Source organism: Crassostrea angulata, chromosome 7 (genome assembly GCF_025612915.1).
Source record: "Crassostrea angulata isolate pt1a10 chromosome 7, ASM2561291v2, whole genome shotgun sequence".
NCBI classification, from domain to species: domain Eukaryota; kingdom Metazoa; phylum Mollusca; class Bivalvia; order Ostreida; family Ostreidae; genus Magallana; species Magallana angulata.
Window position 1 is genome coordinate 12,772,943 of NC_069117.1, and position 22,015 is coordinate 12,794,957.

Consider the following 22,015-nt stretch of genomic DNA (forward strand, 5'->3'; position numbering starts at 1 on the left):
GTTGACCTGTATTGTGGATATCAAGTTGGTTTCAGTAACAGTAAATTGTAATCTTTGAATTTTTATCATTATTTTGTAATTTTTTTTAACAAATAAAAATCATATTCATTAGAACACCTTCATTGTTTACGACTAGCTGTTAAACTTCACGACTTGAGTTAATAAACGTAACTAATAATCTGCGTATGTGAATCTTTAATTATTATCGACCAAATCTTTTATTCTCGGACAAATAAGTTCATCAACACATCTTTAAGATACATGTAGAGCCATTTTAACAAGGCCTTGGACTTTCAGTAGGACGTCACTATCTATTTCTTGCGTCAAAACAAGCTGAAGTGTCGCTGGTTTCAAGTGATATGTACACCATATTGCTAGTCCAGACAAATCTTCTTAATTTCAAAGAGCATTTGTTGAGTGGGCGGCAATGAAATAGACAGGCCCACGTCACATTGTTGTTTGACACCAACTACCCAAAGACCAAAGTCCAAGCTCCTGTTAAATTGGTTCTAATCTATATAGTTTACAATCGTTAAGTTTAGTTTACAGATGAAAACTATACTTGAACGACCCATTATTCATAGATGATAGTTTGCAAATAATAGTACATTTTACTTTTGATTTGATACGCAGAAGTGGACTTTCGAAGTTTGCCGTGTTTCATTTTCACTGCATGTTTGCAAATAAACAATTTTCAGCGAAAATAATACAATCGTACGTGGATGTTGTGCATTAATATAACTACATGTATAATTATTTTTTCTAGTAGCAATTATTTGGGTTTAAATTGGAAATTTACTAGCCTTCTTTGCGATACAGAAACTTCGCCATTGCAAATAAAATAAGACGCAAGGGAGTGAAAAACAAGATGAATTTTCATTTACACTTATAAAAGTATGATAGAATTTTCATTATTTGAAAATAAAAAAATTAATTCTCCATTAAATTAAAACCATCATGAAAGGTATACCAACACAGAAAAAATTCATCATGACCACAAAAATTGATGTAGAACAGTTGTTACTGGGGTAATGTTATTTATTTAATACACACTGAACAACACATCATTTCTTCAGTATTACAATAAATCCAGTCCTTGGTTTTCATCATGTAACATGCAGATAGATCAGATCATATCATTATGCCAGTACAGTCCTAAGTACTCAGTCTTTAAAAGACTTGTCAATCTACGTTAATTGAAGTGAAGTACATGGTGTGACTCAGTTCAAGTCAATTATAAACACAAGGTGTTACTACATTGTTAATAACTTTGTGCCACTATAAATTTAAAGGTGGAACATATGGCACTGAAAATAAAATATTTTTATTTTAAAGTTCAGTTATGAATGTGAATGCACGTGTTACTAGATAAATAACATAATGTTACTGACAATAAAAGCATGTCATAATGATATAACTAAATTAAGTACATGATGTAACTGATATTTAAACCATGTTGTCATGGTATTACTAAATTAAGTACATGATGTTACTGAAATTAAACCATGTTGTCATGGTATTACTAAATTAAGTACATGATGTTACTGAAATTTAAACCATGTCATCATAATGAGCATGGTACTACTAGATAAAGTACATGAATATTACTGACATTTTCCTGATATGAAGTCTATGATGTTACTGAATAAGTATAATACATGATGCTAAAGGTGTGATTTAATAAGCATGTTATTAAAAGACATAAAACACAGATACTGTAGACGCAATGTTAACATTGGCCCAAAATACGATCAACATCAAATCATAGAAATTTTTTTTATATCTTATTAATGCTAACTAGTAATCATATTTGCTGAAAGTGACTAAATTGGCCTGTCCACAAAATTCCTTAATAATATTATACATGTATTAGCTGACTAGATTGAAGGATTGTTGCAGAATTTGCCATTTCTGTGTGGCACTGATTTAAAATCTATTTTCAAATTTATGCATTCATGAATAAAAAATCTACCATTTAATAGCTCACAGCATAGAAATTTAATTTAGCCACCAGCAAATAGTGGGTATATGTAATCTTTTTTAAAGCCAAGTACTTCCAATATAACAGTAAACCCTTTTTACCCTGTTCAGCTGACCCTTGTAACATTATGCCATTACAATTTCTCGAGGGCTGCAGTAGCCAATCCACCTACATCATATCGTACTGTATTTGATCAGCTACTTTCTCTCAATGGTCAAGAAACATGTTTGTAAACATGAAACTGAGTGTAGTGTTTTGAAATGACATCTGTAGGATTTACCATGTTCATCAATAGTGTCAAACTTAAAATGACCACATGGTGCATGATGGTTACTTCATTAAAACATACATAATTTCATGTACAAAAATAAAAAGTAAAGTGAAAAATCCTGCTAAATGATTTTTGTTTATACCTGTATAAATTGTATAGAGGAATATGTTTTATATACAATTATATAAACAGTATAAAAATCTAGGACTATATGTTATGTAAGGTAGATTGATATGGAAGAGCAAATAATACAATGTATATCAATTACAAAAAAGAAAGTACATTAAAAAGAGATTCTAAATATAATTATGTATCTTGCATATATTCAGGTAATAATTTTAAAAGAGCTATATAAAACTGGCTTAAATCTAGATAAAAGCAAAATTGTCATTAAATTAGATTTCAGATCTCAGAAAGACATAAATATAGTCAGTGATATATACAAGCAAGTATATAAAATTCAAAAAGGAATCAAATTGCACAATACCTAATGATGATGATTAATTGGTTTTAATTAAATCAAATCCAACTGAATTAATGCAAAGTAATATCAAATAATGCAAAAACAATATGAGTAGTAGATATATGGCATTTTTAAATTGGTTAAAAATAAACATTTTAAATTGTTGAGAAATTTACTAATAATTTTCTTCAAGAAAGCTTCTTTTTGGCTCTGTGAGACACATTAAAAGCTAATTTTCAAACTAAGTATTACTTTTTAGCATTTTATACATGTATTAATTCCAGACATTTATATTGATATTCTGAATCAGACAGAGTAATTAAACTAATCAATTTGTGATTAAATGAATGACATTCCTTTTTTTAATATCTATAAAGCATAATACAGAACTGTAAAACATAGTTGAACCATGGATACGTAGTGGTTGATTTCATAGCACCCAATTCAGATCTCACAGACAAACCAAAGTAACTGTCATGACAATTACAACACACTACATGTACAGCACTAGAAAGGATACAAAATATAAGGTAGGAATAATGTTTTTGTTCTTAATGCTCGCAGAATATTCTGTTTCCAATGCTTGCGGAATGTTTGAGTAATACTGCTGACTACATCAAATACACATGAATGTTAATTGTAACTGTCTGCTGACTTGGACTTCTCACTTCACATGTGACATAGTTCCCGATGCAGCCGTAACCTGAATAACGGGGCAAAAATTAGAGATAAGATTCTTAAGACACAATGAATATTTATTTATTGTAGAAAATAATAACATTGAAGTTAATTGATAAACTTGAAGTAGGTTGTGGATGCTTCTTACAGGTACATTTTCAGAAACTGTATACATGATAACAATTAAAAGAGTGATTCATTAATCTTCAGCCTATTGTAAACTGATGACATCATTTATACCAGATTGTTTTATTCCATTCCCACTGGTGAGTGATGACAATGTTACATACCTTATCCATAACGATTTTCTCTGACAGATCAGATAGCTCAGTGGCAAATATGTTGACATGGAATGGAGCAAAGGCCTCTTCTACGATGCCCTTATTGGTTGATATTTTGGCCCTCATCATTGGTTTAACATTGCAACCAACCCTGAATTACAATTCATAAAGAATATAGCACACAAATTTAAGAGCTCAGTTTCAAAAAGAAGTTTAAAGCACACACACACCATTTACATGTGTATGTGTAATTAAGGTCACAAGCATGCTTACTCCGTAAAGCATAGTAGCTTTGAAACAATTAAATCTTGGATCAATATCATTTACATTTACCTTATTTTCCATTAGAAATTAACCATAAGTTTACAATAAATGAGTAACTAAGGTACATGGATAGAACAAAGATAAAGCAATAAAGATTTATCACTATTACTAATTTGCTAATGCATCAAGAATATAAAAGAATCAAGTGCTTTAATGGAGATCATGCTGTAGTGATTAAAAAAAACAAATAAAAATCAATTAAATTTTTGGGTCCTTACCATTGAATGTAAACGAATTTGACTGTGGTGATGTCATCCACAGTGTCTGTCACTCTATACAAGCCGTACATGACTTTGGTATCATCAAGACTCTCTTTCAGCTCGGATAGGTCACCTGACCCTTTGCCGGTACATGTAACTGGTCCTTTTGCAGTTTCGTACTCAGCTAGCATCCATCGAGTGTCATCATCATCCTTACGAACCTCTCCTAACGCACACATGACATCAGAAGTAATGTCGATTCTTCCACCGATTTTGGACACCCCTGGGGTAGCTACAGAGGACTGCTGGGGAGCCCTCTTTTGTGGGAGTTGGTTATTTGTAAACCCTCTTTCTTGCATTCCTGGAGTCTTTGTTTCTAAAACTTTTGATTTCTTCCCTGTGTTTTCTTCTAGCTAAAATTCATCACCAAAGAAGGAAATGAGTGGATTGAAATATACAGTATATATTAGCTATTTAATCATCATATAGCATTATATAAAAAATATCAAAATATAAAAAAAATTAAGCAAATTGAATTTGTTTTGAAAATTATAGTACTTATACAATGTATGTCACATTCTTGCAGTTTTGATCATGCTGACTTTTTCAATACAAACTTTACAATTGTTTATGGTGGGGTTTTTTAAGGCGGTTTATGTTAGCCAGTTTGCAAGACAAACCAAACACTGCATCCCTTTTCAGCCCTCTTGTCATTATCAAAATAGTTCCATTATCTTTTAAAGATATAAATGAAGAGACATTTTGTTTGACCTTATAACTGTTAATGTGAACACTGCTTATTTGCTATCACATGTAAATCAACATTTAAATCAAGTTAATGGATAAAATAGTAAACCCTGAAATGATTGCAAGACCTTAAAACAAAGCTTGTTTAGGTTTTCTTCAAATTTTCCATGGTGAAACAAAATTGTGAGCGCTTACCTGCTGTAAAATTTTGACTGTATCGAAATCATCCCTGGAGTTTGTTTCTATCATCAGGTGAAATGGGGTAAACTTCTCTTCTATGCTGCCATGTACCACTCCATAGCGACCCTTTTTGCCAAAAGGAATTTGGTCTCCCATCCTTAAATCAATACGTATTAGGCTTAGACTTTATTTTTCCTAAAATAATTGCTCACATATGGATGACTTGATTTGATAAACATTGTTCAAAATGAAACTGGTTGCTGATTATTAATAATAACAGAACATGTGAAGTGTGTCCATATCAAATCAGTTTAAGATATTACAATCAACTTTACATGCATAAAAAATAAGAAAATTTATTCTAATTAGCTGTCCATTGTTAGTTTTTGTTTCAGTACATGTACCGGGGTATACATGAATATATAACTTACCATCTGAAGTAAACAAACTTGATGGTGTTGGACATATCAAAAGTAGACTCATATCTGGCGAGGGCATACATGGCCTGAGTGTCGTCTAAATAACTGGCTATTTCGGCTGGGTCCTGCCCTGTTCGGAGGACGGTCAGTTTGTTGGGGTTACCATCTACATGCTGGACAATGACATACTTATCACCAGTGCTGTCATCTCGCACAGAATGGATGGCCTCCACAAATTTAGCACCGTCAACAAATTCTGTTGATGTACTCATGGTTATTTAAAAGAAACTGTAAAGGAAATAAAAGCTAAGTAAATCACACTTAACTCAAGTACCAGATCATTGTTCAAAATAAAACACAACAATTAAGTCAAATGTGTTGTTAGTTAAAGCAAGGAAGGAATGCATAGCTAATTAATACATACCCTATCAGACTTATGTCTATCTAATGTAAAACTGACTGCAGACAATAACAGCTTTAAAACACCAGATAAGTTTAATTTCCTTATCTAAAGTTGTTACAAAATGCCTAGCTTGCTCTCTAGCTATAAATAGACACACATATCTTGACTGCTGTTTTGGTCTTAGCCCAGGAAATAACCTTTTAACAGTGTGCTTTTTGTGGTCGGGGGGGGGGGGGGGGGGGGGGGGATGTAATAATTTTCAAGAAAATCTCAAGGGGGAGAGGGAGCTTTAAACTAATTAACTTGTCAAAATCTAATATTCTAATTAAATAAACACATGTTCACTTCATTGAAGACAAAATAAAATACTTGTATTATTGTCTTATCACGGATCGTGATGAGACACTATCGTAATTAACACCGATTAATTAGTATACACACGTATATTTGCTGATTCCACGTAGTTTCTTGAGAAAAGGCATTTAAATAACATTTTACTTTAAAGAAATATAATATTACTTACATCAATAAAAAAAATCCTTGAGCTCTGTACTTCAGATTAACACATGCACTAAACTATCCCAGTGGAACAGAAATATCTGTCATTCTTTTACATCCGTGTACATTACTGAGTTCACAAGTATGCGGGGAATTTAAAGAATGTCTGGACAACAAAAGTGCGTGTCATACCTGGTTAAAAAGTAGATCCTCTGTTGTCACTGCCGACAGAATCCTAGGCTCTGCAATATGCTCTTACCCACGAGATACCACACCCAACCGGTCAATCCATCATTTCCTGATTCTCGAATTGGAGTGGTCTCCCGTTTATATGGAACATCTCAAAGTTGTATATAATGCAAGCTTCTCTTGATAGTGAATGAATGACGATGAATGAACTTTATTCTCGTTACTGAATTTACAGTGTAGAGAAAATACTTTTTTTTCAAGTTCAAGTTCTTTATTCCAAGAGACAAATGTTTCATAGGTTATACATATGAATATATACAGATTAAATAGTAAGAAACAGTAACAGTAAGAAAAAACAAAGTGTACATAATCAATTTGGATAATTCACATGGAGAGTTCGTTGCTTGTTTGCATAATATAAATATTTACCTTTATTACACATTTCTTTAGTATTAGAGGTAGATAATAACTGTATAACTTTATAGACACTTGGTTTTCGGGAGTAGTATTTTTTAATATACTTATCTCTTAAACTACGAAGTGATGGACAAATAAGTTAAAAATAGAACTGATCTTCAATTACATTTAAGTTGCAAGATTCACATTTTCATCAAAAACATTTAATTGAGTTTCAACATTAAAATTCAAATCTTTCATTTTACTAGATACTTATGTACAGTATGTACATACTACAATATAATAGATGAAAGAGTAATACTTTAAATCAGGGACATATACACTATATAGTATATTCATCCCTTAATTAAATCAAACTAAATAAGTACCGTGATGATTTAGCAGTACATAGAGCTTATTTTTTCCCGAAGCATATGAATTGGGTCGCGCATAAAGTGGCGGGGTAGGGGAGCAAAACAATCAAGAGACGACTTTAAAATATTATAAATACCAAACTTAATTAGACATACTACTATTATAAATGTATACTTCTATCTCTTCAGCAAAAATATTATTGAATGCACCAACTGTCGATCGATGTGGATTACCGGAAAAATCCTACAACATTCGGGGTTTTCTATTTTTTTTTAATTTTTGATGTACATGTAAGAAATATACCAATGCACGAAAGAACTGTTTTCAGACCTTTAAACTTAAACCAAATAAATACATTGTTTTAGAATTGTCATTTACTTTTATGGGGATTAATTTAAACCAACGTATTTTTTTTTAAAGATGTTCAGATATTGTGGTAGAATCTCTTAATTTTAGTGTTTTACTGCCTAGACCAATAAATGCATGTAGTTTGTTCAATAATCTAACCATTTCAGTAACCATTTTTATAAATGATACATGTAATATACATTTCTATGCACTTTCAGTTCCAAACAATTATACAGAATATTGTTCAAACAAATTATATAAACTTTCATTCGGTTGATAAGATTAATTTAAGTCAAATAGTCATTAACAGTAATAGTGAATTTTATTTACTTTTATTAATTTGTAAAAAGAAAGATGTAGGCATATAAACAATAAAATATGCTTCTTTGAAGATTCATGTGGGTCATGAAGGTAGCGATCATATTGCAGAAAAAATTGACATAACCCGCATGAATCACCGACAAAAGCCTTTCTGAACTACTTACTTACTTATTCTTTCCGTGCCTAATGTTTTGTTTTTTTTCAAATTTTTATATGAATTTTTCATTAAAATTCAGGATTAATTGAAATATATGGCTTAACCCAGCTTATACCACAGGCACTTGCGAAAGGAATTGACAGACCCAACGTCTACTTAGAAATTACATCTTTTTTCATGACTTCGTGATTTTGTTTGCTTGTTTGTTTGTTTTTTTAATCTTAATATTGTAATACAAGGTACTTTCAATTAAGCCCAAGTAAAACGTTAAGGTACTAGTATAAGTTTAGATTGTTTATTAGTTTTTAAAGGTCTATATTTTTGCAAAACCTTGCCCCCCCCTCCCCCCCCCCACTCACATTTTCCAACTTTTTATACGATCCCTTTATTAGAAAAAATCCAAGTTTACCTCCCTTTATAATCGTAATATAACCAATGAAAAGTGCGTGTATGATTCAGTGCTCGTCTACCACGAGGAAAGAGGGGGAATGGATGAAAAAATGTTAACGAGAAGGTAGATGTTTAAATAGCCACGATGTCTGCGGAAGAAACAACTGTTATTTCACAGGAAGAGGAAGAGAAACTGAAAGAACTATTTAACAAATTGGATATTAACAAAGACGGGAGGATTGACATCAATGACCTGACTCAGGCCCTGTCCACCTTGCAAGTTCCACAAACACCGGGTCATGCAAAGGTTACCTTTTTACTGTCAATTTGTCAATGTTGTTATCTTATTGATTATTGTTAATGTGATTATATTATGATATATTCATCTACTGCTATTGTTCATGTGTTTGCTGGTCATCAACCATTTCTCTGACATGACGTGATCAGCTGGGGGAACGAACGAGCATGCAGAACAGGTTTAGTCCGATATTTAATGAATTTTAAATGCGCAGTTCTGAGTGGATATGGTCTTATATGTCATGAGTATAAATTTAACAACTAATCTCTCTCTCTCTTTCTCTCTCTCTCTCTCTCTCTCTCTCTCTCTCTCTCTCTCTCTCTCTCTCTCTCTCTCTCTCTCTCTCTCTCTCGTTTAGGTCTTGTAAGCCCTATGTTGAAATTTAAAATTCCTTGCATTTACTAAATGTGTAGCCGTGTTTTAAAGATACAAACATGATCAGTTTTGGGTTTACACAATTACACATTTATTTGCCTGTCGCAGCCCAGGCCTAAGGGATCAGGCCTACAATAATCAATAGACAATATAATAGTATTCAATATACATGTAATAAATAACAATTTCATTTGCACGCTCACATGTACACATGTATTTGATATATCAATAAAATGCAGTCCTTCAGCTTTAACATTTGTATTAGAATAATTACATTATTATATAATTAAATAATTCAAAATGATATCAGCAACTTCATAGATTCAGTTACTCGTTATAGTTAACTATAAAATAATAAAATTAGAATTACATATGATATAAATGTAAAAATATGCATATCTCAGTATATCTATTTATGAAATTGAGCTGAGCTTAATAATATAGTGATGAAAACATCTGTGGGCAATGTAGCACTGTAACACTGTGTGTGCGGTATATACGTGGCTAGCTAGAATCCCTTGTCTATGCCCTGTCCTTGGTCTGGTCACTCTCAGAACTGATTTTTTAATTCTAGTTTTTTCTATAAAACCCTCCGACCCACCATAGTGGCTTGGTCAACCTTTATATTTTAAAAATTTAGCTTGTCCCTTTTATAGATGAAAATACTTGACTCCTCAATTTCATTTAGGTCAATCTAAATCTACCAGGGTTTTTTTTTTACATTGACAATTTATTTTATTGTGTAATTATTTTTTAGAAAAACCAATCATGCTGAACGACTATATAGATATAGATGTTTTCTTGTTAACTTCGGCTTTCTTGGACATTTAATTTCAAATTAGCATTTCTCCACAATTTGTGATGTGTGTTAAGTATATTTTCTCTTTGTAGTCACTGCTGTATAGACAAAGGAAACTATTAGTTGATAAAAGCAAGGCTTTAATAATCAACTGATCAAGAGACCAATTTAATGACTAACTTTCCAACTTTAAAGTTAGTTAAGAGCATTTAAACGTTATTGAATCCATGAAACTTTTATTTCACTTTTCACTTGAACTATGCTGAAATGGATGTGTACAGTCACTACAGATTCTCTCGTTTAGTTTATATAAAGGTTTTATATTTTTTTTTGTGCGAAGGAACATCTCAAACACGTTAAAGAGTTTAAGGTTGCGGTAAAGTGAAACATTTATTGTTACTGTTAGTAAAATTGTACAATATACGAGTAGAATTCATGATGGTCACTCATTAGACGGAATATCCACTTGCCTAATACCTGTGTATTCCTTGTGTTCAAGCGAAGAGTGATTTCCTGTCAGTGTGACAGTTTCACACCTTTCTGTAAAGCAATTGGGACTAAAGTCAAATACAGTTTACTTTGACAGTCATAAAACGTTGTCTGGGTGGGGGTGGGATGGGGAAGGTTGGTACGAAAAAACATTATTCGCAACTGATACTACATATGTGTAGTAGTTTTATATTCAACATACATAAAATGATATCATTTAGTATTTTAAGGATAAAAATAAGCACGGTTAAATATGGGATCCGTGTTGACGGTACTGTTGGTAGTGGTTATCAATTCAGGGTTTACAAATGGTCAAATGAATTATAGATACTGTTCACACAAATGAAAACCCAGTTTGCTGTCACATTGACAGCTTTTCTCTCTCCTTTTTAAATACATTCAAGTTGATAAAAGAAAATTAAAAGTGGCATATAAGATTGGTCCACATATTGTATTTTTTGTTTTACTTCACCTTAGTCATGAATAAGTGCAATGGCATCAGTGACAAACCAGCTTATTATGAGTATGAACCACTACACATACAGCATCAAGAGTTTCTATTTCACATGCATTATTAAACTGCTACACCATGTCTAGATTTGATCAATAAATGGAACTAATGTTGAAAATGATTATCTTAGCTAGTACATGTACTAGCAGTTTTCTCTGGAGATTCAGTTGAGCTCTTCTTTTATTACCAGTTGTGCAAAGGTTAATATTTTGACAGTGATTCTGTACAACCTTTTTTTGTTTTCAGAAATTCTTTGACAAGCATGACAAGGACAAAGACGGTTTGATTGACTTTGCAGAATTTGTCAAGTATGTCACAGATCATGAGCGAAAACTGCGGTTGTACTTTAAGAAAATTGACACCAATGATGATGGTGAGTAATCAGTTATTGAGAAGGATAGACAACCATGAGATATTGACGACCAGTGTTATCCTCCCTGCTGTAAGACACTCAGGGATATCCTATACGGCTCAGTGATCAACAATAACTATTGAAATATTTCAATTTAAGTAGAAAAAGATTAAAATGAATTAATAAACTTTAGCTAAACAGAGATTGGAATACACTAGGGTTTTCTACAGAAATTTTGCTAACCATCATGCAAGGACTTTAAAAATATTTCAAGTAGAAAGAGATTAAAATAATGAAATCAATAATTAACTTAACAAAAATTTGAATACACTGGGGTTTTCTAAAGAAAATTTTGCTCTTTTTTAGATCAATATGTAGATGTGCATATTACCAGGATATTTTGATTCCATTATTTTTCTGTTAATTATGGCCCCTTTAACTTAAAAATTTGACCATATATTAAATATACAGTACTTATTTATAGTTTATATTCATGAACATCAGTTTCTAAGTGCAACTCCCCATGCATAAACCACAACATGGATTTTATTTTAAACTTTGTTCTAGGTATTTGGGACACAATGTGTAGATTTCATTATTTTTCTGCAAATATTGACACTTTTGTCATATTTGAAAACAAAAATGTAGATGTGCATACTTGCAGGAAGTTTTTAGGATTTATGCTTGTGTTAAAATCAAATTGTGTATTTATTGCCTATTTTGGCATTCATTATGTAGTATTGTCAAGTAATGGGGGAGTGTGGTATATGAACTTGCTCACTTTTTCTTTCATTATAGATGAGAGTCAAAGAAAGACATTTCATTTTCTTAGAGAAATTTTATTAATTTTAGTTATTAAATTTTTCAGGTTCAATTGACAAAGAAGAGATTATTGAGTCCTTCAAAAGACTCGGTGTTGCTATTGATCCAAATGAAGCAGACAAGTTATTGTCCAAGTAAGTCATCAGAGGTTAGGAAATTGTTAACATCTAGCTTTCTATCCTTCATACATACCTGTATACTATAAAGTGAAAAGTTACAAGATGCAGAATTTGTAAAAGGTATTTCTGGGAAGAATATTGAAGTGTTTGGTTATCAAAAACCATGTTAAATACCTATATAAGCTGTGAATCGTTAATTGTTATTGATTTCTTTTCAATAGTGACAATTTGTATAATTATTGCTCATTACTATACATGTGTTTTACAAGTGTCATTTGGACTGTATCAATGCATCTTTGTTGGACAGAATGGACAAAGACAACACCTTAAAAATAGAATGGTCAGAATGGAGAGACTACTTGCTCCTGTCCCCATCCCAGAATATAGACGAAATCCTCCAACACTGGCGACACGCCTCTGTAAGTCAATCTTCTGAAGAATCCTTTGCGCATTAAGTTCTTTATATGAATGATTCAAACAGAAAAAACACATTAACAATATCTTACCTCACCATAATACTGTTGGTACCAGATATACTATTGTTCATATTCATTACACCATGTTTGTAAATAATAGTCTATCATGCTTGACTTCCTAATAAAACCAGTTTTATGGTATCCTGGAATGAGTTTTTTTGGTTTAAGCAATGAAGATTAACAGATGCTGCCATTTATGCTCTGCTCTCTGCTTTCATTATTTTTTTCCTAGTTATTCTAATACATTTTTTTTACTGTGTATTTTTAAATAGAGAAACTGTGTAAGTATAAACTAGGTGAGTATTGATGGTTACCTTAAAAACATTTGCTTTGAATTTCCATTAACCTTACATTACACTCCATTACAACCCAATCTTCACATTATGATAGCTGTGTTAAGATTAATTTGTTATATACATGTATATTACCTAAATGGTACAGATCAAAGCACTCTGTTATGTGCCGTAATGAAAAGTACTTGTATTTGTGTGGTTCAGTTGGAAAATTGAAATTAATGAAAATGCTGATTTATGATAAGGATCAAGAATTATTAGTATTGAAAATAAATGACCAATTAATGAAATACAGAGAGATGTACTGCATCAGGACATGTATAAAGAAAATTGACTACCTTATAGATTTACAACCAGTGGCACTCTGGAAGTATTGTTCATTTTCTTAGATTTGATGAGTAAGATAAAGGCCTCATAAATTTAGAATCTTTCTCATTGAGTTATTGAATCAAGGTCTTTGAAGAATATTAAGAACATGACTAGTGAAATGGATGGTTCATGGAACTTGTGCTTGTTGCTGATATGCAAATGGAAGAATAATTTCACAGCATGTTTACTTTTGTCTTTTTGATAAAAAAAATTCTAATAAAGAAAAAGAGTCAGATAATAAATGTAAGAATAAATCTACTCAGGAAAGTCAAAACCCAGTAATCACCATTTACTGATATTGACAGTGAATGTGATCTTGGTTCATCTGCTGTCATGCATGAGATTTGATGATTAATCTAAGGGAATAAATTTCATGTGATTTTTTAGAGTGATTATATGATCTAGGGTAAACAATGCCAGCTGGCTCTGGCACTGACAACTACTCAAGTTCATCTTCTTTTTATGTGGAGAGGAACAGATTTTAACTATAATGAAGATAAATATTCTTTATACCAGCTGGTTGTCTGTTTCACTTCAGCATTTATTAGGTACAACTTTTTGTTTAAAAGTTTAACATTTAAATGTTGGATTACATAATGAGCAAGATTGCCACTGATTATGAGTATAGAATTACCAAAGTTTCTAAAGGATTTATTAGTACAGATTGGTTGAATCATAATCTGTTGTCTTTTACATGTTGTAGAGATTACTTCTTTATTGGAAGGGAAAACCCCATTTGTCTAGTATTTAAATCATTTAGGCGTCAAGTTTGCTCAATCAGTTGGGTTATGTTGACTATGAGTGCATGGTTTGTTTGCTTATATGTGTGTCCTATTATTTACTGTTACTAGTGAATTCAGTGATTTGCTATTAACCAGAAAACATGTAAAACCTTTGTAAATAGATTCCATAATTTCCAGAAAACGCAACTTTAAAAGAGGAGAAAATGATAGCAGATTGTAATATTGTGTAAATGAATTGTGAGGAAAGAAACAGTTATAGATGATGTCATATAAACATCCAGCAACATTTTCAATGTGAATGAATTATCTAATCTTTATTATCAAATACTATCTAGCAAAGTTTCATATATATTTAAGCTCTTTTTGTTACATTATTGAAATATTTTTCACCCCTGGCCTCATTTTTTCCTGTGGATCATTAAATTATAGAAATAAAGGAAAACAGATTTTGCATCCCAGCGTGAGGTGATAGATTGCTGTAGAGAAGTATAATGAGTGGTCATTATAATTTCTTGATAATAATGAATGGAATTTTTTCTTTTGAATTCCTCTAGATGATAGATGTTGGTGAAAATATCATCATACCTGATGACTTCACAGAAAAAGAAATGAAGATGGGAATCTGGAAGATTAACCTGATGGCTGGAGCAATGGCGGGGGCAGTGTCAAGGTCGTGTACCGCTCCACTGGATAGGATCAAGGTCATGCTGCAGGTACACCTCTATCTCATGTTATTCAGAAAATCTGTTTCATTTTTAGCAGACATGTTGAATGTTCATGACTTTAATTCATGAGATCAGATTATGGTAGAGTTTGCAAATACATGTATACAAAAAATATACATTTGGTGGCTCAATGAATTTGGGATTTCAGTGTCTTCAGATAGAAAAATAATTCAATTTGAACTGATTCTGGGTTATTTTACATTACTAGAAGAAGTATTTTACTTGGTATACCAGTAATATGATAATTGCCAACATATATTAGACTTTTGCCTAGGTATGTACTGGGGGGGGGGGGTTGTGCCTTTGTATGTACATGATTGTACTTTTACATGTAAAGCCTTAATTTGTATGTACATGTACTTTGACTTAGAAAATCCATTCTTAATTCCAATTTCTCTATGAGCTAATGCCACATATGGTTGTCCTACCAGCTACATTTACATTAGTTTGAATGATGAATGTCAAATATTAAAGTAAAACAGTATTGTAACACATTCAACATTTTTTTGTTTGATTATGTAGATGTACATGCATGATTTTCTGCATAGGTACATGGAACCAGCAAGAACAAATATGGAGTGATCAATGGTTTCAAACACATGCTGGAGGAGGGGGGAGTGAAGTCCTTGTGGAGAGGGAATGGTGTGAATGTCATTAAGATAGCCCCAGAGTCAGCCATCAAATTCATGGCTTATGAACAGGTATTAATGGAATTTTTTTTATTGCTGAACAATGAATTTTTTACATAAATTTATGCTGCAAGTTTTTGACATGCATTTGAGAAAAAGATATAACACAACAAATACAAACTTATTTGTTTTAAAACTTCATTGTTTCAAAAAAATCTACAAAAGGTACAAATAGCTATCTTGGTGAAAAAAAAAATGTATATTTAGTCTTAAAAAGCAATAATCATACAGATACATGTACTTTAAGATTGATAAAAATCTATTAAAGTAGCTTCTCAGATCTTTGTTCCAGAATGAAGTGATGTGTTACCAAAAGTAAAAAATAACATATTTATCAACAACATCACTATGCTTTTTCAGTATAAGAAAATGATTCATGGTGACACCAAAGGGGAGCTGTTAGTTTGGGAAAGACTATTGGCTGGTTCATTAGCAGGAGCTACAGCTCAAACCATTATCTATCCAATGGAGGTGAGAGAAAAGTGAATGTTCTCAACTAACGGGGAACTCGGAGGTTGTAAATGTACATGTAGATAAGAAATATTGACTTGAGCATGCATCAAGATTGTACTGTAGAAACCATCCCGATGTAGTCCTTGTCTTCTCACACTCTAAGAGAAAATATTGTACCTGTTGCATGAAAGTTTTAGTATAGTAGAATTTTAAACTATTACACAGGTGCTGAAAACCAGGCTTGCTATTAGAAAGACTGGCCAGTATAAAGGAATTCTTGACTGTGCAATGAAAATCTATAAACATGAAGGTGCATCAGTGTTTTACAGAGGATATGTACCAAACTTATTAGGAATTATTCCATATGCTGGTATTGATTTAGCTGTATATGAGGTAAGTTTATAACTTTCTGTAGATAAATGAACAAGATCAAATGACTTTGGCAAATCAAATGGATGCTTCATTTTTTCCATTACTGTGGAGAGGAGAGGAAAGATAGTCAAGTTTTGTGGAAAGTGACCAAAATCAAAGACACCTGTAGTGACCCATGCTTGGATCATGCATGTTACCTTTATTTGTGTATGTCCTAGATAGTTGTATTATTACTGAAAAGAAATTTTGGTCCTGACCTTTACCTACAAATCTGTCATCAATATTTTGTGGTTAATTGTTGTTTGGAATATTTGAAAAAGAATGCTTTTCCTTTATAAAAAGTTAAATTAAGTTTGAAATTTTTAGTCAATTATAATTGATTATGACACATTCCTTGTCTTTTTCACTTCCAATGTCTGGTTCATAATTTTGTAAAGAAAAAAAAAACATCAGACGCTCATACTTGGCATAAGGAGCTCAATTTATCAAGACAAAGGTCACAATATCATTAATCCCAACTTCTTTTTGCTTGTCCATCTCTTTCCCAGAACCAATTTCAGCCAAACTTGACACAAACATCTTTTTAGTAAAGGGCTTTCAAGTGTCTGAAGATACTGATCTTTCTTGGAAACCAGGAAGAGGCAAATTTAATTTTGGGGACGGGGGTTAAAATTTATAATGAAAATTAATTGGAGAAAATCTTCAAAGCTCTTGTGATATAATGTGATAGTGAGCGTATGTGTTAAAATTTCATGTTTAATTAAAGCATTGTTCTGGAAATAAAGTGGGACTGGTTTAAATACCTATTGTCCAAAATGGACATTGTTAGATGTAGTTGGTTTCTTAGATGTGTTTTAGAAATAGTGGTTGATATGCAAGTAATATACTTCAAGAACTTACTATTCATCAACAAGCCCATTAACATAAACTGTAGATTTCTTGTTTCACGCTATATTGTAGTACTTAATTGAAGTTAATTCCCTGATCCTGCTGTTTTGTATCAAAACACGAGAATTTAAAATTGCGAGTGCAGAACTTTTATCCTAACATCTTATAATTCTCAACTCTCATAAATATATGCGAGAGTTTCAAATCCACAAAGGGTGCTTCACACGATTTTTCGCGGATATTAATTCCTCGCGTTTAATTAGGAATCTACAGTAGGACCTTTATTGCTTTTTAACTAAACTTACTCTTGATAAATATATTGCTACATTGTAGATAATGGTTTATACAAAATATTTCTCTTAATGTTTGTAGTATTTTTGTAGACTATGAAGAAATTGTATATGAAAACATATGAAAATAAAGATCCAGGAATATTTGTGTTACTGGGCTGTGGTACCATCAGCTGTACTGCCGGACAGCTTGCCAGCTATCCCTTAGCACTTGTCAGAACCAAACTGCAGGCTCAAGGTAAGAAAGTATACTACAACACTAGACTGAAATCGGCCAACTTTGGCCATTTTTGAGTACCACCATTAGTTGACAGAAAAAAAGTTTGATAGTTGATTACTTGTTAATTAAAGAATACCAATACATATTTTTCAAGTTTGATATCACCTTGTAGTTATTGGAAGCATTTCTTTGTTACAGGTGCAAAAGCTGATTCAATGGTGGGACTTTTCCAGAAAATTATAAAACAAGATGGATTAACAGGACTGTACAGAGGCATTGTACCAAATTTTATGAAAGTAGTTCCTGCAGTTGGAATAAGTTATGTAGTGTATGAAAAGTCACGAAACGCACTTCTAAATCCATCTTAGGAATAGAAAATTTTGTTATTTATAGATTACACTTTATGACCTATACATTTACAATATAGATGTTGTGCTGTATGTACATGTATTTCAGCGGAATGTTACTGTTTTATTTATGTACCTTTGTATCGTGTACATTCTACATGTGAATACATTAACTAAGTACATGCATTCTATGATTTTTCCTTCAATGTATATTTTGAATATGTATTGTACATGTTTTGAAGATACATTATGAACGATTTTTAAAGAGAAACACCTGTAGTAACTAAAAAAAAAAATCACTAAAAAGAAGGGGATAAGGTCAGACTGTTGTTTTCCAGCATAAACCAGAAGTCTAAAGTTCTAACATGCTTTGTCTTATATACATAGATATGTTTTCTTGATTTTTTTGTCAACATGTAAAATGTGTATTTAAACTTTAACAAGTAACTATTACATAACACGGGTCCTCAATATTATATAAATAATTTTTATATGTATCAACAATTGCTCTTCAGTTGGTGTCCCCATACATGTACATGTAAATATATTGTGAAATATAATGTGGGATTTTTTTTCATTTATTTAATAAGATGACCTATAAAGCAGATTCTCAGCTTTATGTGTACATGTATCTATAAGTGTTCGGTGTTCTTCATTTTTCATTATTTTTTTTCTCACAACTCTATTCCCTTTTATTGTCTTTCAAAAAACTTTACGCTGATTCTGTGAGAAATGATTCACGTGTAGCATAATTAATCTTGCCTATTTGTTCACATTGATCAGTAAACAAGTACTATTACCTTATTTTCATGTATAAATCCATACTTGCATGCAATTTACTTTGTGTGTTATTACAATAATGATAGGACAGCTCAAAAGTGCTAAATTTGGCTGTCTCATAAGTAGCGTAATTGGCTGTCTCATAAGTAGCGTAATTATCAATTTCTTTCAAATTCTGTGAATGACAGATACTGTTAAGATTAGTACATGTTATGTAAGATGTAAAATGGTGTTTATATTTTCATCAATGTTATTTCATTGCTGTTATATTCAATAGAGTTCTCTCTTTGTTATAGGATTTATAGTCTGTCCCAACTATTGCTCTATCACTTTTTGATGATTTTTAATTAAAATACACATACCTGTGAAAGAAATACACTTTAAAATCGATAAAAATGAAAATATCCACGATATCTTTATTGATGTATTATCATTTTTCATTCATGAAAGTTCAGAGGAACGAAGACACTTAAATTTCTTATGAAGATTATAATGGGAAATAGTTACATCTTTTTACCATTCAGAACTAGCTTGGAATATCTTGCACAATACCTGTATTTAAAAGTTATCATTTGGGCTATTGCATGGCTGATTCAATGCAAAATCCCTGCAGACTTTCTCTTTTGGGTTGTTATTGAAACCTGAAGCAGTAGAGGGGGGCGTTTCAAAACAAATAATCTGGACATTTTTCATATTAGTGGATGAACATAGTTTGAACACAAAGGTATTTATGATTATCAAAATATCGAGCGAAAAGGGGTGGAAGCAATATCTCGGGACAGCTAGAGTATGATAATTCCAATAAACTTCCATGACACCTGGTTAGACATATTTCAAACATTTTTCATCTAATGTTGATAATACAGTAAATCTTTGTTACTGGATTTTTTATTTCATTTAGATGTAAGGTCTCTTTTAGATTGAATATTGAGTTCATATCTCTTATGGGAACAATGATTCAATCACATTTTCTTACTTTTATACCTTTATCCAATTTGAATAATGTAGATCATAATGCACATGAATTTAATATTCATGGGAGGAAAGTCTCTTCAGGTATGTCACATAAATGATAAAATGTTGAAATTATTTTTGCATTACATTGTGGTATTGCACATATAAAAATAAAAGTACTTTTAACAATATATGAAGACATACATGATTGTAATACATGTACTTTATCTTTGGTACATGTGTAACAACAAAACACATAATGATTTTGCTAGAAACTTATCAATTGTAACTGTATTGGTAAGTTTTAAACATAGATTATCAATTAAAATTTTAGATTAAAATTTCTTGTTAAAGAAAATTTAGCACATCCTGAAATGATGTGAATTTCACTGGTATGTGTATACATATACCGGTACATGTATATGTATACTTCAGCATAAAGTACACAATTTCAAATCTGATGACTTGATATCCTTATGGATTAATTTGAAATCCATTGGATTTTTCTTCTCTCATGCAAGGTAAATAAGAGCTACTTTGCCTTTTATTACAATTTCTTTTGTTATTTGGTTTTGAATTTGCAATGTTATGTTTTTAATTATTTTTTGTTTAAACTGGAAGTTGTTTACGCTGCATTCCATGAATAGAATTTAAATGTTATTTTATAGTCTGTCCTCTTTTTTATTTGTGCAAACTTTATTTTTTTTTTACGTGATCCCTTGGTAGACGTGTAAGTAAAAAGATACCCATCTACGAGTTCATTGAAAGCTTTTGTAATTAGTGTTGCAATGTTCTACTGAAGCAGTCAAAGAGAGCACTCATGGAGACTTCTGGAAAGCTGTTATATTTTGTTCAATGTACATGTATTACTTTTTATACTTGAAATAGTGAGCATAAAAAATAATTATGAATAAATTATAAATTAATACAACTTATGTGTTTATATTTTTACTCAGGGGACCCATTGCTGATGATTTTCATTCATTGTTGTCTGTTGAAATATTAATAAATTTTATTTCTTTATTTGGCTAAGATTCAAATTATGGTTAGACGCTTCTCTCGAATGAAGATTGTATTGACGCTATATTTTGTTCAGTGTTTCTGTCAAACAATATCTCTCATCTTGAGCGTATTTTCTCTAATCTTTGCCTTATTTGGCTCGTACTTCATCTACAGAGTGCCTTTGGGGATAAGGTGTGCAGTGACTGAACCAATATCAAATGTACCAGGTAAATATAAGATCGTAAAACTGTGCTAAAAGATACCAGAATGAGGCGCTAATGCAAATATGCTCTGTGTAGGCTTTATTACTGTAAACGTACTACATTTGACTGTGAATTCTATTTAGCACTTTTGGCGGAATACGGCTTCCGCTAAATCAAGTTCATCGCTAAATGCTATGCGTATATGTATAAGAAAATGCACATTAAGGAATACGCTAATTCAAATCCACGCCAACTTGTTCAAAAACTTATTTCCGCCAAATATCGTACACGCCAAATATAATACGTTTACAGTATATTGTGGTCAATTAATGCAGGAGCATGTATCGAAAAAATTATGAGCTTGCTCATTTCTTCTTTCACTACAATTCCCTTTTTTGTGCAAAATAGAAATAAGTTGAGGTTTATGGCACTATACATGCATGTACTGGGTAGGTATTGTATATCTTGGGGGGAAAAATACTCTCAAAAGTAAAAGCATACAAATCAACCAAATAAAAACCTTTTAGTCCCCTTGACCCTCACATTAAAGGGGAGAACATAGCTATAAATTGCTAGCTGTCTAGAAAGATACATGTATATACCGGTATGAATGAGTGAATCTACAGTAGTAGATTTAATAAAAAAAATTCTTAAAATGTATTTGTTTTCCTATTAGTCTGTGTATAAAGTGAAGATGCCTGCAATATACTAAAAAAATCTGTAAATGCTCACACAGATTATGTCCAAAAATGAGCCTTGCCATTGAGCTATAATGTGGAACAAACACAAGATCTTTGCATGGTACATGTATCATGAAAATAAAAC

General features: G+C 31.7%; 2 protein-coding genes across 4 annotated transcripts; one reads left to right on the forward strand and one right to left on the reverse strand.

Moving 5' to 3' along the window:
• Positions 1–1,020: 1,020 nt before the first annotated feature.
• Positions 1,021–6,771, reverse strand: LOC128156048 (uncharacterized). Of its 3 annotated transcripts, none has more exons than XM_052818014.1 (6): positions 6,638–6,771; positions 5,557–5,832; positions 5,141–5,282; positions 4,217–4,611; positions 3,684–3,825; positions 1,021–3,418 (listed from the first exon to the last, which is right to left on the reverse strand). In XM_052818014.1, the coding sequence occupies exons 2-6, from the start codon at positions 5,814–5,816 to the stop codon at positions 3,380–3,382; spliced, it is 978 nt and encodes a 325-aa protein (XP_052673974.1). In that variant the 5' UTR covers positions 5,817–5,832; positions 6,638–6,771; the 3' UTR covers positions 1,021–3,379. The 3 variants fall into 3 exon arrangements, with proteins under 3 accessions (XP_052673974.1, XP_052673973.1, XP_052673975.1); XM_052818013.1 differs by lacking the exon at positions 6,638–6,771 and adding an exon at positions 6,471–6,619; XM_052818015.1 differs by lacking the exon at positions 6,638–6,771 and adding an exon at positions 5,969–6,081.
• A 1,919-nt stretch (positions 6,772–8,690) lies between these two features.
• LOC128193250 (calcium-binding mitochondrial carrier protein SCaMC-2-like) lies at positions 8,691–20,916 on the forward strand. The gene is made up of 10 exons (XM_052866596.1): positions 8,691–8,928; positions 11,340–11,466; positions 12,314–12,401; positions 12,694–12,805; positions 14,822–14,980; positions 15,541–15,693; positions 16,042–16,152; positions 16,360–16,527; positions 17,778–17,922; positions 18,103–20,916. The coding sequence occupies exons 1-10, from the start codon at positions 8,767–8,769 to the stop codon at positions 18,270–18,272; spliced, it is 1,395 nt and encodes a 464-aa protein (XP_052722556.1). The 5' UTR covers positions 8,691–8,766; the 3' UTR covers positions 18,273–20,916.
• Positions 20,917–22,015: the final 1,099 nt, after the last annotated feature.

Excerpts from the sequence above, each read along its gene's own strand:
- LOC128156048 (XM_052818014.1), bottom strand. The coding sequence starts at position 5,816 with ATGAGTACATCAACAGAATTTGTTGACGGTGCTAAATTTGTGGAGGCC. Across the intron at positions 5,283-5,556 it reads AAGTTTGTTTACTTCAGATG|GATGGGAGACCAAATTCCTT; the intron begins GTAAGTTATATA and ends TATTGATTTAAG. Across the intron at positions 3,419-3,683 it reads AGAAAATCGTTATGGATAAG|GTTACGGCTGCATCGGGAAC; the intron begins GTATGTAACATT and ends CCCGTTATTCAG.
- LOC128193250 (XM_052866596.1), top strand. The coding sequence starts at position 8,767 with ATGTCTGCGGAAGAAACAACTGTTATTTCACAGGAAGAGGAAGAGAAA. Across the intron at positions 14,981-15,540 it reads GGATCAAGGTCATGCTGCAG|GTACATGGAACCAGCAAGAA; the intron begins GTACACCTCTAT and ends TTTTCTGCATAG. Across the intron at positions 17,923-18,102 it reads AACCAAACTGCAGGCTCAAG|GTGCAAAAGCTGATTCAATG; the intron begins GTAAGAAAGTAT and ends TCTTTGTTACAG.